The 13,792-nt window shown below is 41.3% G+C and overlaps 2 protein-coding genes across 3 annotated transcripts in view; both read right to left on the reverse strand.

The window, feature by feature from the left end:
- Positions 1-3,891, reverse strand: part of si:ch73-242m19.1 — a 33,285-nt gene extending 29,394 nt beyond the window's left edge. The window contains exons 1-4 of the mRNA XM_031309955.2: positions 3,570-3,891; positions 1,520-1,592; positions 1,248-1,358; positions 1,013-1,126 (exon numbers count right to left, since the gene is read on the reverse strand). Coding sequence (XP_031165815.1) covers positions 1,013-1,126; positions 1,248-1,358; positions 1,520-1,592; positions 3,570-3,709 — 438 coding nt within the window. The 5' untranslated portion in view covers positions 3,710-3,891. The remainder of the gene's footprint in view (positions 1-1,012; positions 1,127-1,247; positions 1,359-1,519; positions 1,593-3,569) is intronic.
- Positions 3,892-4,092: 201 nt separating this feature from the next.
- foxo3a (forkhead box O3A) lies at positions 4,093-13,735 on the reverse strand. 2 transcript variants are annotated; one of them, XM_035994692.1, is made up of 3 exons: positions 12,321-13,735; positions 6,219-7,554; positions 4,093-4,192 (listed from the first exon to the last, which is right to left on the reverse strand). In XM_035994692.1, the coding sequence occupies exons 1-2, from the start codon at positions 12,870-12,872 to the stop codon at positions 6,244-6,246; spliced, it is 1,863 nt and encodes a 620-aa protein (XP_035850585.1). In that variant the 5' UTR covers positions 12,873-13,735; the 3' UTR covers positions 4,093-4,192; positions 6,219-6,243. The 2 variants fall into 2 exon arrangements, with proteins under 2 accessions (XP_035850585.1, XP_031165830.1); XM_031309970.2 differs by lacking the exon at positions 4,093-4,192 and having other exon boundaries at positions 4,236-7,554.
- Positions 13,736-13,792: the final 57 nt, after the last annotated feature.

Raw genomic sequence — 13,792 nt, forward strand, 5'->3', positions numbered from 1 at the left:
AATGTTTTGTTTTCTCATGTATTTTGGTATGTTGACATATTTCTAGAAGAGCTATGAAAGCATTAAATATACTGTACGTAGCAGTGATTTCCATTGTTCAAAAATGGTTTTGTTCATAGCTAGTTCAAAGCAAGAACACAAAAGAAAAACCTCATTTTGCGTTGTTCATCAACAAATTAGAATTAGATTGTCTTGCAGTGGTAAGATTATTAAGGCCTTCCTTGAATATTCGTAGTGCCAAAAATGTTCATTGCTGCTGTTTTTGTATATCTGTACGTATACTAAGTACAGTATGGTCTCTTTGTATAGTCTCTGTGCAGAGTAAATAAACCAAAAAGAGTTGTACACCATCTATTTTATAGAGCTGAAACAATTAACCGATAATCTTTTTAGCAATTTTTCTGTGACCGTTTTGATAATCAAATAGTCATCTTTTTCTGGCAAAAATGTAAAAAAAAATTCCCTAATACTAGCTTTTCACTTGTAAATATTTTCTGTTTTTTTGTCTTATGTGCTAGTAAACTATATATGTTATGGGTTTTGGACACTTGGTCCAACTCATTTTTTTATTTGGAGACGGCACCTTGGGCTTTAGGAAACTGTTCAGACATTGTATAGACCAAGCAATTGGGAGAATAATCTGCAGATGAATCAGCAATAAAAAATAATGCTGACTTGCAACCTTACCATTCCAATTTAATTCAATTATTATAGAAATTTTTTTTTACCTAAATCACCAATATTGAGTGAGATTTGCTCACTGCCATTCATCACATCTTTGTCCTTAGTAACCAACATATTTTACCCAAATGATGTACAGCTTTGTAGGCATTCTATTATCAAATGGTTTGAAAAATAGTGCATATAGCTGCCATAAATGGGGAAAAAATCTCTGTGGAATATTCTGGTCTGAGCCCCTAATGTTTACAGCATCTAACTCCGCCCCTGAGGATGAGCAACCAGAAGAAATCCTCTTGTCATAGCATTGGCAAAATGAGACTTAGGTTGTCACCTTGTAATGAGGATACAGCTTCTCAATGACGCTGGTGTGGCGACAGAATCTCCTCCATCTCAGCATGAGCAGATATTTGATCTGAGCCAAATGATATGATCTGTCGGTGTAGAACTGTGGAGAAATATACAAAATAGGAAAATGGTTTAAATGACTTACCGGTATCTCTTTTTCCCCCCCCATTCTATTCTACTGCAGATTAACTCTTTTGTTTTTATGACAGGACTGTCCTCACCTGGTGCAGTAGTGGAGGCAGACTGTCAGGAGTGTACTGTAAACCCAAGCAACTATCCAGCTCTCTCTGCATGATGTCAGCCTGAGACTGAACCGGCAAAGCTTCAGCCACCTGCAACCAGGAGGACAGTAAAGTCCAGGAAAAGCTGATAAGTTACCATTAAATATAAGAGGCTGCTCTACAGGTTTTAATGACCTAGAAATAGGCTAATTCATTTTCTGTAGGCCTCAGACTGTCCTTGATAGAGATAAAAGATGAATTTTCAGTCTCACCTGAAGCCCTCTCCTCAGTGCATGTTCCCTCTCCAGGCGGAAAAAGGAAATATCTTTTGGAGGTGGAACAGAACTGAAACAAAGCTAGAAATTATTTAAAGAAACAAAAAATCTCTTGGCCAAACATAATTTAAAGCAAGACTACGAAAGACGACAACACTGAATCTTCATACAATTTAAAAGTTGAATTAATTAGCAACAAAATTGACCATTGCTCATTTCAACACTCCTGGGGGTTTTGCTACTACAGCCTTCTGTCTGGTAGCTAATGTTAGCAACTGACTACGTGACTTTACTGGATCAGTGCTGCTTTTAGTCTAGTGATAATGTTTTAGCATTATCCTCATCTTGGCCACAGTGGCCTTTGTTCAAAAATGTTATATGTTCTCACTTTAAAAAATAAACCTCTACAGCTGCTGACACCTCAAAACAGCACTATTTTGAGTGGGTTAGCATTCTAGCATTTGCTAATTAGCACTAAACAAAAAAGCACAGCTGAGGTGGATGTTATTCTTTAGGTATTTGGTCATTAAACAAAGTATTACACAAATCAAAATGTTGAACTGATTGGAGCTAGATGAAAAGTTAAGAAACCAACAAAGATGTTACAATTCACCCTCTGGTGAAATATTTGTAGCAAAGTTCATGGCGATCCATGCAATAGTTGTCCAGATATTTCAGTCAAGGCTATAAATGTCACTATAGAGGGTTAGTGAATCACCAAAGTCATTAGAATTCATCGTCTGAGGACCATGAATGTCTGTTCAAAATTTGATGGCAACCCAATGAATAGTCTTTAAAATATAGTAGACCAACTGACCAACATTTGCATCCCCAGAGAGTCACTACTACATGGCTAAAAATGTGTTGTGAATGAGGATTTGCCAGATAACACTAATAACTTATGCCTAAACCATTTCGAAATTATTCAAATTATCCACATTTAATTGTAATTATTGTTTGTAAATCATCCAGGGAAGGGTTGAACCCAAGGGCAAATGGACTTAACATTTCGTCTCTCATCCAAGAGACTTCTTCAGCTCTGACTAAACGGTAGCAAAACCCCGCTACTTAAGCTCTGTGGGGTCATTGTCGGGATGACCAATACCGCTTGGCTCATTGGTGCTTCTGGATGTTGTAACGACAGTCGTTATGGTCTTGGAGACACCCTTCTTCGGAGCACCTTTAACAAAGTCCAGTTGCCCTTGTTCACCCTTCCCTGGATAACTGAGAACCTTCACAGATATTTTGTAAATCAAGTTTTCACTCAGAATAAATCAAAATGTAAGTTCCACTTACCTGGCAATTTAGGAAGTTTAAAACAGATGTTAAAGCTCCCTCCAGTGTTTCCAGACATATAAAAATTATTTGCTTAGAATAATAATTTGTCTGATGGGTTTTCCACAAAAACACCTTACTTCCATCAACTGGACTCTCTTGATCATTTCAAATCACAACTTAAAACACGTGTTTAGATTAGCATACCCAACATAGCTTCCACCATGTCCACCTTAATTTTATTGAATTAAATGTTTTTAACAAGTCACCTTGATTTTACTATCAATTTATTGTGCTTTTATGTTTTTTGTTGTCCTTGGATGTAACGTGTCCTTAGATGTCTTGAAAGGCGCCAACAAATAAAATGCATTATTATAATTAAGAATGCCACACTTGTAAAAAATTGCATATTGTATGGAACACGGATTAGACTAATCAATAACCAAACTGGCCTTTAAATTAGTTGTAATGTCACAAAATAATCTTGTACAAACAGGACTTTAACTGAGATTTAAGGTGAGTGCCAAGAAACTTTATCCCTTCAGCAGATGAATGTAAAAACAGCCTTTTAGTGTCAAACTGCACAGTCACACATCATTCTGCACAGTGACGTTCAAACATACAACTGATTAGCAAAATTACATTTTTGAGTGGAGGGGAGCTTTAAGTTCCACCTGCCTGGCAATCTAGACAGTTCAAAACAAACACTGAATCAATTGCAACTGCTATCTGACACACAAAGTAATCACAACCACCATTCAAGCTTCCACACCTGTAACATCTGGAAGTCACTGCTCCTTGAGGAAATCCAGTCTCCTCAATTTCTGCCCTGAGTGCTGAGAGTAGACGTGAAAGATCTGCCTCCATCTGCTCCACTTTAACAGAGGAGGAAACTCTGTATTCGTCACACATGGCTCAGGATCTACACCTTTAGGAACTGGGAAATCCAAACATTTCAAACCTTAAGTCCTGCCAAATCTCTGCCTCCACATGCTGATTTGTTGTGGTGTATCCATGGAGACAAACATCCATGCAGCCGGGCTTCCTCTCCCATTTCCTGTCCATCTGGACTTACACTGACTGCATTTGATCTGTAGAGGGCTCTAACGTTACACTAGAGTCCTTTTATTAGATTATGATGTCAATGTTGGGCATTTTAGATACTTCCCAATATTACTGTAATTTGTAATATACAGTACAGTATGTAATTATATAATTGTGCATCAGTTGTTGAGCAGCACCTACCTGAGCACCCATGCATTCAAAAACTTTGACTTAATCTCAGTGGGTCCATTCTTCTTGGATACAGTGTGTGATTGGTACGTAGCTCATGATGTGATTATCAAATAGCAAATCGCCTCCTCGGTGCCTGCAGAATCTGCAGCTGTGCAATTCCTTTTAGAGACAGAAATAAAACAAAGGTAAATCAAACAAACTCCAGATTTTCAGTGGTTCGTTAAGCTTTATTTACATGCACCATCTTTGATACAGCCAAGATAGGAATTGGAATTACAACTGGCAATGTCAACTTGGTGTCTTTTTTTTGTAGGAGCAATAGGAAGAAATGGAGTTGGAATATTGGCAGTGAGAGATACTCAAGATAACTGTAGAAAAAAAAAAAGATTCAGTATGAAATCATCCATTTGGGGCTATGAAAATTATATTTGGAAGCACAGCTGTGCAGGATTTATTTTTTGTGAATCCAAATAAAACTAAGCAAATGGGATTCCATATTTCTGTAACATTAATGTCTGTTAAATTCAAAAAGGTGTAACATTTAGATGTTCTATGACTACAAAAGAGGACACCATTTCAGGCATCATTTGCTGTTTGTGGTCAGTCCTCAAACAATACCTGATTGAGGTGGTCAAAATGTTGAACAAACCATTAAAACAAAAGTGCTTTTACACAGCTCTACCACACGTCATATGGAAAAGCACAAAATAAGCCCATGTGGAAAATAAAATAAATACAATTTCAATTAACAAGAAGACAAGTGAAAGTTGACAGTTTCCAGCTGATAAAAAAGTAAACTAAAACAAGTTCATCCGGCTGTTCCTACAAAAGCTGTGCTGATAGATGTTTTTTTGTTGCCCTTATATCACTGGTTCTTAACATTTATACACTGTATATCCTCCTATTTCCACTTAATTAAAGGCAGAAATATTTTGGCAATATTTAAAATACTGTGGTCGTTTCTTTCTCAAATGGCAAAAATGTCTCTAAGATACTACACAAACTCGTCTCACAGGGTTGGAAACACTATTTGAGCCAGCACCTGCTATAGTGCTGATAACAAAGGGGAGGCTACTAATGCCTCTCCATCTGCAGCCACTCCCTGCTATCTTCTCATTTATAGCACCAAGAACTCCTTCAAATTAACAAACACCAGAATATTGTAGTTGAGTGCTTTGGAGGCTCTAAGTGTGGTTATTTTAATCCAAATAGTCCTACGTGTTTGCTAATGTAAATGATGTCAACTAGAGCTAAATCATGTTTCTTGCTAAACACGGTCCTTAACTCTGTCCTAAACTGTGTGTACTTAGCAGTACTTCCAATATTGCAGTAGGTGGAAGAGGAGGGAAAGATGGTGAAAAGGAATTGCAGCAGAAACACCATACTATCAAGACTTCAGTAATGCACCTTTTTTTAGAAGGAACAGATTTCACAGTAATGTCACTAAAATCACAGGGTAAAATTCGCTAAATAAAAATAAAACATCATACAAAAAACACAATGTAGATCAGTTCACATCTTGATAACAAATTAACCTCTACAGATTGATATTTGGTGTGTGACTGTGAATCATTGGGGGGAAAAAAAACCATTTTTATATATATTTGTTTTTAAATTTTTTAGTCCATTTAAGCTATGTCTCTCTAAGAAACTTAAAAAAAAAAAGAAAAAAAAAAAAAAAAGTTTGTCAAGTAACCTCCACTGGAACGTAATAACATTCTCTGCAGCTTTTTCTGTAAACAGGCTGTCACTCACAACAGACTGACAGCTGGTTTGGCAAAAATGTTGGTATGAAAGGGTGTGAAAGAGGAGAGAAAGCAGGGTGAAAACATAATTCATCTTCAGTTTCATGTATCACTTTGTGATACTGCATGGGTGATTCCCTGAGACTAACACGAGTTGATGCTTTTTTTAACAAAATGTCCTGTACTTCCATTCCAGTCAATGTTGTTGTTCACACTGCCCAGGCATTGATCTTTTTAAAGAATTGTTTTCCTCCTCTGTGAAGACACCATTGTGTGTCTCAGACACTTAAAATACAGTACCAAACTTAATGCTTCACATTGAAAATAACGGAGAAAAAAAAAATACTACATGAATACACTTTTACGTAGTTTCTTCCCTATAGTTGCACAATGCAGGACAATGAACCCCAATTTACATTTCCCCCACTACTTTTTTTCACCAATGCTGAGCTCTGACAGAGCTTCTCAGCTTGGGACCCAGCTGTGAGGGGAGGTCTGTTTTGAGCTGGAGAAGCTTCCTGAATTCCTGTTGCCGTTCTGGGCAGAGGTGAGGCGAGAGTCGAAGCTCAGGTCCAGGCAGTCTGCTTCCATCAGTTCATTGCGGATGGAGTCCATGTCAGACTCAAGACTGCTGTTGAACAGATCCAGATCCAGATCGGCGGAAAAGCGGTCCTGGACGGACAAACCAGAGCTGAGCTGCATGGAGGCGTTCTTACCGGGAGACTTCAGGTGGGGCTGCTTTGTGTCGGGGTGGCCCACGTCTTTGTCAGAGGTTGACAAGCCAGCTTGCCAACCAGGCACTGAAGAGCTTTGGGCCTCACCCACACTGGTGTGGTTCACCAACATGGGGTCTTTGCGCAGCAGCATGGCGTTTCGGCGGGAGTTCTGCAGGGCAATGGCGGTGCTGGCCTGTGACATCAGCGGGTCGGACTGGGTGAGCATGACGTTGCTGGGGCTGTGGGAGTCAAGGCTGAGCAGATCCTGCAGGGTCTGGTGGTCGTCGAAGTGCGAGATGCAGGAGAAGGTGGTCTGCTTGTTCTCCTGGATGGTCTGCATGGGTGACTGGCGCAGGCTTGTGATGGACGGCGGACTAAAAAGAGGGTTAGGCCCGTAGCTGCCAGAGGGGCTACCCAGACTGCTTCCTGAGCAGCTGAAGGTAAACACTGAGCTCCCCTGACCATTGGCTCCGTTGTCTTCCTCTCCAGGAGGAGGCTGCTGGGATGCCGTCTGGCTGATATTGTCTAAAAGGTCATCCATCAGGTTGTCAGAGAGCCCGTCGTTGAGGTTCATGGTACCTGCCAGGTCAGAGAGCCCCGTGGGCCCAGTGGATGGGGACATGCTGCTGGGGCTGGAGTACAGCATGGGGGAGAGGGGCAAGTCATCATCAGGCACCTCGTCCAGCTCCAGGTTGGCCAGGATCGGGGACAGACGACCGCTGAGTGTGCTGGCGTTGGAATTGGTCCGAGAGCGAAAGTCTGTCCAGGCGTCCAACTCGTCGCTGCTGCGGGAGGTGGGACTTCCTGTCCATTTGGAGAGGCTGGAGGAGCTCTCAGAGCTGCCGTCTTGAGCTGCCTGCAGCGAGGCTTTCTTCTTGGTGGCACGTCCTCGGGCTCCTTTGATGTACTTGCTGTTATCCATCGATACGGCCCGCCGTCTGGGAGCTTTGCCTCCTTTCCCTCCTTCTGGGTTGACCATCCACCAGGAGCTTTTCCCCGTTCCTTCATTCTGGACTTTCACAAAACGACTATGGAGGGACAGATTGTGTCGGATGGAATTCTGCAATAAAAACAAATGAAAACAATTAAATGTTTAATGAGTCAAATTCCTTCTGTGCCTAAACATACTTCAAAATAAAGCTAATTCTGATGTAATTATACATTGCTTAAAAAAGATTAAAAAAAATCCAAGGGGGCAGCTGAACAATCAGAGCCTTGTGGTGTTTAGACAGTGTGAGCACTAATTTTACCTACTCACTTTTGTTTTTTCTGCCAAATACCTACCTTGGGAGTTTGTTTAAAAACCCCAACCAGAATTTAAAAAATAACTTGGAGAGTACAACATCATTATTAAAATAGAAGGGATGAAGAAAACTACAACATTTTTTTTAAATGTTAAAAGGAACTATTATTATAAAAGGAAATTTCCCTTCAAGATATTACTGGCGTTTCTGTGGAGCTGTAAGTCAGTAGGTGTATGTAGTAAGTGGAAAATAATTTGGGAGGTCTCAAGAAAAATTTGGGCATTGCCAAAAATTGAGACACAGAGACACAAAATCAAGTATTTTGGGAGATTTTTCTCTAAATTTATCTTCCTTCATGTGCAAAACTGGATATTTTTAAATCTTCCGGCCTCTTTAAACCACTCAAATGAAATGGTCAGCAAAGGAAAAGCACTCTTTGGCTGAACTGCTCACAACCGTCATGTAGGCAGTACTTTATTTTAAGGGATCACAAACCAAAACGGTTGACAACCACTGCACTAGAGGTAGAAAATTAAGACTTTCACCAAGCAACATCCAATACTGTAGGATTCCTACAAAAGAAAAGTCAAGGTTTTTGACACTAAGCTAACTAAATATTTACAGCAAAGTACTGTGAACAATACTGCCGAAATGCCTCACACTGTAACCCATTTCTGGCTGCTCATAAATGTCTACAGGATATCCCTGGAGATGTTCCCTAACATGTACAAAATTAAACAGCTGTAGCCTAGGGCCACGGTAACTGGGAGAAGATCCAGCATAATTCTCTTAAGCTCAAATTCACTTGAGTAAACCGAAGTCCTATTTAAATCCATCTCTCAGAAGATTAAACTAATCAAACACTAAAGAAGCTCAACGCTTACAAACAGCTGCACAACTCTAGCCATGACCTTTACCATATGGATTCTATGAAAAGCAGCTGTGAGGGAAGTTGCTCTCCAGCTTTGGTGATAAAAGAGATCACAAACGAGTGTTGGCCACAGTTTTCCTCTGAATGCATTAAGCCAATGACCCACTGACATCAAATTTCCAGCAAAGCCCTTGCTTCAAGTCAATTAAAGATTAGGTCAACTGGCAAACATTGTCATTACTTACAACAACAAAGCTCATGTGATTCTCAGAAATTAAACTTCAGGTACCTCTTCGCTCTTTCTTTTCTCACTTCCACCCACCGTAAGTTCACTGGAAAGGTTGGTGACTTTTGCTGATCGCTGAGATTACCAATGATCTCCTAATTAGGTTAAAGTGCTGACTTAAAAGAATAAAGCTGATGTGTTTCTGTGTTTTTCTTCCTATGAACAAAAAAGAAAAGACCAAAATGAACAGCATGCTAGTCCATTTCTCAATACTTTCCGACTTCCCTACACTGTGGCACTCAGCCCCAAGAACACTCGTTCCTACTGAAAACGTAAATCTTTAAAGAAATACTTTGATATTTTGGAAAATACTCGAGAGTTTGATGAGAAGATTAATACCTCTCATGTCTGTACGGTATATATAAAACTGCGGCCAGCAGCCAGTTAGCTTATCATGCCGGCTAGCACAAAGACCAGAAAGTTTGAAACAGCTATCCTGGCTTTGTCCAGCGCCTCAAAAGCTCACTTAACAATGTGTTGTAACTCATGTCTTTAATCCATAAAAAAACAAAGTATAAAAACCTGTGTTAACTATGTTACCTGTGTTAGGGTTTGCTCAGGTGCCCTTTAGAATAAAAGACCCAAGCATGCTTTTGCCTTTTTATGCTCTAATACTTTGACTCTCAATTCCTCTGAATTGTATAATTATAACAAAGTATGTGCTTTGTCAGATAACATATGAACTGAAACCATGAGAATATCTTTTTTTGAGAATATCTTTTTGTTAGGGATGCATAGATCTCTCACGTTTTCCTTCTCAATACAGATCCCTAAAAATAGCTAAAATCAGGGTGTATGTCAATTAAGAGCCAAAACGATTAGATGATTAATCGATTAGTCGTTCAACAAGAAAATAAGTGCCAATTATCTTACTGGCTAATTGTTTTTAGTCGTTTTAAGCTAAATGACATCCCTAGTTATAGTAGTAAATTGTGAATATTTGTGAATATACTAACCCTATATACTAACCCTAACCCAAATGGACTAGAGTGGACTCAATAAAAGCAACACCTGTCCTGTTCGGTCTAATGCAACCCAATACAACAGCCCTGCATTATATAAACAAATCTTTGTGACACTTTGATTCTGGTTGAGCCTGTCAGCGAGATTTTGATTGAACTCTGTGGTCATGTATGAGGCCTTAATTGTACCACAGCAGGTTGGTGAAATAGCAGCTACACTTTGCAACATAACACAGTACAATAAAACATAATCCACAACCTCAAACATGTCCAAGGACCTCAATTCTACACTTTGATGCAACTAAATATGTTATAAGCTACACAAAGGCAGTTATTTATTACAAAGCGGTTAAATTTGCATGTCATGCTATACAGGTGATGATTGTATTATGTCTACCTCTTGTATACAGGTAGTTAAGGTTTGCTGTGAAATAAGATAAACTGTAATCCTGGACTATGTGTGTAAAAGACAACATTCCTGTTATATTCTGCAGGATTTCCCCTACCATTATAAGGCTTATGCGCAGCACCCAAGCCGTTTTGGGCACCACCTAAGCGAAATAAAAGTAACTAAATTACTTTTCTCAGATCCAATGATTATAGTTGGACCCCAGTGGACTTCTTTAGAAAGTTTTGTCTTTAAGCTTTTTGAGTGTTATTTATTTATTATCTGCTCTAGCTTTTCCAATGTTTTAGAAACAGATATGGTAATAATAATGGACCAAAAAAATTTTCAATTTAATAATGCAACATTTTCTTGGGGGAGGACCCGTAATACCCCGCGCCAAATACATGCACCTTAGTCTTCCACAAACCTAGGGAAAACACTGTTGTTGGAAAACAGCCTGTGTCTGGGTGACATGTAGCAGCTAAAGCTATCAGGCCTGCTTCTTAAAAAGAAATATCTAATGGATGTTATTGTATCTTTAAAGCTCCAGAGATGAGTTACATTTTCTGAATGCTGCACAGGTAGATACGGTAAAAGCCATACAGCGTTTAAAAAGAAAAATCACAAAGAGCAACTCCTGACTGCCCCTCCCCCATGCAGTCAGAGCAGCTCTGCAGCACCCAGTGAGCAAAGCCTCGTTCTGAGCGGGGACTGGAGCTATGCCAGTTTAGCCAGAGCCAGATCCAGAGAGAAACACTGAGCTTCTCTCACACTGCTACACATTGACCTACATAATTTATAGTCAGCTGATTGATTCTTGTGCCCCGGGCCACGTGAAAAAGACAGTGTGGCACACAGCGGGGGTCGAGCCTCTGGCTGCTCATCTGTATAGGAGTGGAGTATTTTGTTTGGATTTGTTAGGGAATTTAACCTCATGTTGGAGCTGCACACAAAGGCTGTCATTGAGTCTGGTGTAGAGAAGTGTGACAGGTCTGGATTTACAACCCCTCAGTCCCACCCTCAACATGCTTTGCAGATACAGATGACCAACCTTAAACTGATTGCTGAATGTCACACTGATACAAAAGCATCTTCCATGAAATGCTGATGTCAGCACTTCTGAAACCCCAGCATTCCTCTGCGAGGTAAATATCTGCCTGCAGGCCCCTGAACGCAAACAAGCATCCAAAACATGAATGAAAACAGCCCGCCACTAATCTTAAATATTAACTACCTGCTGATTCTGTGCAGATTAATCAGTTATTAGTATCAACACACTGCTCAGATGTTATACTCCAATTAATTACCATCAACATGTCACATCATGATGATGAGCTTTAATGAACAATCTTGACCGTTACTGTATTTCCTCCATTAAGAAACTCCCTGGAAATCAGACTGCATCCCAAATCCCACAGTTTGGATTACAAACCTATTTCCAGTTTTTCTAACACGCCCCCTCCTCTACCACCATCTAAATCCTGCAAAGCTCAAAGCTTTCATCAGACTTGATTCCATGACAGATGAATTGGTTTTCCAGGCCGAACTAATCCTTAAAATCAAACAGAGGCAGGGCCCTGCTGGAGCTTGTAAGAAGCCCCTGTGTGTGCTGCAGTGTGAGCAGTTTGTCTGAAAGTGAAATTGACTTTGCATTCCCTTTTTTAAATCTTGACTTTCATAACCCACTACCTTGTTTACTGGATTAATGTGTGCTCTGATTTGGTTTTAGGTGCAGAACTAATCGTGTGTATTTTGATGCACACACCATTACAACTGTACCCTATTGGCAGCAACTTGGGTAATTTTACACCATGTGCTTGTCAGGCAGCCACAGATTTCCCAACTCCCTGCTGATTATTTACTCTGACACCCAAATATGCCTTATAATAAACCTAAAACCACCCTATAGGCTATATGCTGGTTTCTGAAAATAACCTGTGTTTGCAGACTCCTCTTTTTCCTCAATCTCTATTCTATCTATGATGCTATCCTCATTAAGGATAGCTGTGTGCCTTATATGACCACAGTATGGAGAACTTTATGATGACAGGAAGCACCAACATGTCACCGCTCACCTTCCAGCCAGCAGAGCTATTGCTGTCGCCTTTGTCCTTGAAATATGGCACAGACCTCACCATCCAGTCATAGATTTGGGACAAGGTGAGCCTTTTCTCGGGGGAGCTCTCGATGGCTTGGGTAATGAGGTCTGCATAGGAGTAGTTGCCCCAGGCGTTCCTGCGGGCGGAGGACTTCCTCAGCTGCTGGGAGGCAGAGCCGCCCAGAGCCGCGGTGGGGGTCTGCGCCGAGGAAGGCGAGCCATCGGCGGCCTCCTCCTTACAGGGGCCGCGCTGGACCTCCACAGGCTCGGAGACAGAGCTGCTGCTCGGCACACGGGATTTGACAACACCGATGCTGGCTTTCTGAGCATCGCCGCTCTCCGTGCTGCTGCCACCCTCGTCATCTTCTTCAGGGATTACGTCAGTGTCATTTGTTCCAGGCTTGTCCGCACCAGACTCCGGACGGGGCAGTGGCCAAGTGCAGGACCGTGGCCGCTTCTGGGGCTCGAAATCCGGATCTATCTCAACGTTTAAGGGAGACTCGTTGCCGTTGCGCGGCGCTTCAGCCATGTTAATCGCAATATCTCGGTCGCTGCACAAAGGGTTATAAAATCACTCAGGTCGCATTCCATCAATGTTTGCGTGCAGGCTTCAGAGACAGTTTATTTACTAATGCACGGTATGCAAATGTCCAGCCTGCAGCCCAGTCCCAGCACGTGTCTGTCTGTCCTGCAAGGCGTCTATCCGCAGCACACAAAGCTGATCGGACTGACCAGCATTAACAAAACATTGCCTTTTCTCGTGCACAGCCCACACCCTGGCCAACATGCATTGTAATTTGGCGAAATGTGGGGTTAAAGATAGGAAGAGTCGGCGAAGTCTTCAGAGGAAATCCAAACAGCGTTCCTTTACAAGCGTCCGCGTCCTGCACAGCGATCCTGCGACGCGCATGCCAAAGAAAAATGAAAATTACTACACCTAACGCCACCACATCAGCTGTATCAGTCCATACACAGCTGCCATCTTGACCATTTCCTTTCCCCAAGTTCTTTATCACCCATGCAGAGAGCTGCCATTCGCCTGTGCAGTGCGCTGCTGTCCAGATACCATCAAGGCGGATTGCTTTCTCAAGGCCCTGCAGCTTTCGTTATAAAAAGGGAGCTACTGGAGAAATGTGGCAAGGCTTAAATCCGCCCTCTCTAGAGCTAAAAAAACCCCCATAAAGATGCATTCAGGCTGTACATCTCTGGCATCTTGAACAAGCCAGCACTGTGTCCTCCGTGTGGCCATCAGCCTGCAGATACACTTCATTTAATCTGCTGCTGCTGCCGTGGTTGCTGCAAACGATCCGAGTCCAAGGGAAGGAAAACCTCACGATCCTGCCCCCTGGACTGCACTGAAATTAAAGTGACAGTATATGGAGATGTCCGCAGGCCAGTGACATCATTGTGTGCACCTTTTTACATGACCATCTTAGGATTTTAAGAAGA

This window comes from Sander lucioperca, chromosome 18 (assembly GCF_008315115.2).
Source record: "Sander lucioperca isolate FBNREF2018 chromosome 18, SLUC_FBN_1.2, whole genome shotgun sequence".
NCBI classification, from domain to species: domain Eukaryota; kingdom Metazoa; phylum Chordata; class Actinopteri; order Perciformes; family Percidae; genus Sander; species Sander lucioperca.